General features: G+C 48.6%; 1 protein-coding gene across 1 annotated transcript; it reads right to left on the bottom strand.

Moving 5' to 3' along the window:
* Positions 1-181: 181 nt before the first annotated feature.
* Positions 182-2,274, bottom strand: SARC_14026 (hypothetical protein; the record flags this gene model as incomplete). The annotated part of the gene is made up of 4 exons (XM_014291844.1): positions 182-291; positions 379-641; positions 1,110-1,383; positions 2,031-2,274. Coding segments are annotated over 4 exons (891 nt in total), but the record flags the coding sequence as incomplete, so codon positions are not given.
* Positions 2,275-2,784: the final 510 nt, after the last annotated feature.

The following is a 2,784-nucleotide window of genomic DNA, read 5'->3' as shown; positions in this document are numbered from 1 at the left end:
GAGTTACCAAGTTGATTGCCAACTGTTTAATTTGAATATCGTAGATCATCATCCATGACCTTGAGAACACTACACCAAGAGAAACGAACGTTCTAACCTTACCCAATTATCTGTGAGGTTCAAGCTGAACACCTGGCAGTTATTGAGCTAGAGCTGGTTTCTTTTAGAGATACCCAGCTCGCTAAATTGCTCTCTCAACTCGAGAAGTAGCTTTCAATGAAGCTGCTGACAACTTGATACAGACTACGAGGTCGTCCGACCCTGAGGGGTCGTCCGACCCTGAGGTACGCCCTTTAAAATGAAGCCCAGGTGTGGGAAATGATCCGACCCATGGCATGAGAAATCCGAGAAATCCGACAATTCTTGACATCCACCTACCTGGATGCATGCAGAAATCTGCATGATCGACCACGAATGCCAAAGCAGATAGCGCCACATGTTCATCCTGGTGTTTCAACAGTCTCAGCAAAGTGTCCGTATGTGTTGACTGTGGTTCGTCGTGCCCGTGCATAGCTCTCAGACACACCTCGGCCGCTCGGGCCCAGTAGGAGCTCAACATCACAGGCGGAGTTTCGGTGGAGAGGTCACTGTTGAGACACCGCTCTGTCTGCGGTGCCAACGTGCGCAATAGGTCGTCGATGCTGTATTGACAGGATGATATGGCACGTACAGAACATGGGAAGGTTAATTTTCCATTACTAGGACACGTAGGTGGTCTTGACTACTGGGAGACTGTAAGAGGGACTAACTGAAGGAAGGGGAGTAGAAAAATTATGCCGAGTCACTCTCTATGCGCCTACTTCTTAAGTGGCGTGTGGTAGAATCTAGGTGATAATTCTTGGCGAGCCATGCACATGCTAGTTGTATTGAGCGTCGGGTACATCTGGCCTTAACCTGATAACAGTGGAAGCATATCTCAAGAGTCGCAGCAAGATGCAGGCGTGTGCCTGCCGACTGTAGGACACTCGCAGCGTAGATACAGTCTACACACCCTCTGCACCCAGTAAGGACCAGCAATAAAATTAAATACGCTACACTCATGCATGCAACCGCTGAACCTACAGACACAGGCACAAGATAAACGCACGTGTGCTATTTAATTCACGTACCTTTCAAGTATCACAGCCTTGTCCAGGTACGCGTAACCCGACTGTGGCCCATTGCCGGCCTTCATACACTCCACGTACCTACGGCACTCAGATACTACCAGTACTACATCCAGATAGGCGGCCCCAAGTGAGTGCGCGCCTCCACGGAGCGCACTATTCGATAATAGTCCAGACTCTGCCGGATTTGCCAGAGACGAGAGTGTGCGGCAGCCGTTCACGAGTGAGGAGACTACGCTCAGTACCAGGCGCCTATCTGTGTGGCTGAAAACATCAGCTGTATACAAACAAAGGACGCAGAGAGAAGCGTTCGTTTAGTGTGCCTGATATTCTGCTGTGAGAACAAGCGTACAGCTATACTCAGCTGAAATGGCCAAGGACGAGGGGTGTGATGGCGTGTCACGGGCAGGGAGTCTATGCCTTGCATCAGGCGCCTATGTTGATGGCGAAGACATCAGCAGTGCGAGTGCGTGAGCCATAACAAGTTGGTGTGTTATAAATAGTCAGTGTGGGCGTAGTGTTTGCACCGTGCTTTGTTGTGATGGTTATATACGAACGCACAAAGACAGCCCAAGGGCGAGTGCTAGGTACCCATGTAGTCTGAATACATGCACATCAGAGACATGTGCGAGCTACCGAAGCCCTCGTCTGTTTGTACATGCGAGTAGTGCAGTTTAGAGTGTGACTGCTGTGTACGGTGTATTGGGCAGGCGGAAACACAGAAGCACTGGCAAAAGCATAGAATGGGCACGGTCTTAGCCAGAAAGTACTTGCAAGACAAAGCTATATATTGGATGAAGGTACGCAACCCAGCAACAAGCGATCTTGTCACGGAAATATATACACATACATACACGTATACACGTCGGTTGAGAATGAAAATTAGGTTTTAAGTCAACAACTGAATACCCCGTTTGGTCATACCAATATTTTGCACTCGTCTCGCCAGCATGGCCGACGCGAACTCACTATCAACTGCAGTGCCGTTTCTCCCCCGATCGTCGACGGTCGTACCACACGGATGTAGGTAGTGCAATGCAAAAGCTCGTATCTGTCTAAGCAGTCCGTGTATCTGATTGGCGTTCAGGCTATAGGCGCTGGAGGCTTCATTGGAGATCCCGTACTCGATGGCTTTGAATGTTCGGCGGAGGAAATGTCCGACCTGTAGTAAATTGACAGTACAAGCAACGGCTTGGTTAAATAGGTGTTGCGGCAAGCCTTGCTATGGGAGCGTCTAGGAATGTTGAACCACGCAGTGGTTGCGATGACTGTCTGGATTTCAGCTTATGGCTCTCTCAGACAGACCAAATTAAATCACAAATGACCATACACATTCCAGCAATGTTCGGATGGAACAAGCAGAGATATATAGTGACTTCATTGGTCTAAAAAAAACGGAATATCATAAAACCTTGAACTGGATTTAAACCGTATTTCGCGATAGCATACCAAAACCTCAGGCAGTGCCAAGCACATCAAGTGCCCCGACAGTCACATTGAGATATGACGCATCATACCAGCAGCCAGTCGCTTCCACTAGTACGAGACAGACATTGAAGCACTTCGGGTAATACCAAACACAATGGCCGTGTTATGGACATTGTACAGCGAGCAAAATAAAGAGAAGACACCAGCACAATAAGGGTTCTGGCTGCCATTGACCGGGTCATATATATAT

This window comes from Sphaeroforma arctica (assembly GCF_001186125.1).
Source record: "Sphaeroforma arctica JP610 unplaced genomic scaffold supercont1.4048, whole genome shotgun sequence".
Classification (NCBI taxonomy): domain Eukaryota; class Ichthyosporea; order Ichthyophonida; genus Sphaeroforma; species Sphaeroforma arctica.
This window is presented reverse-complemented; position numbering and strand designations above follow the sequence as displayed.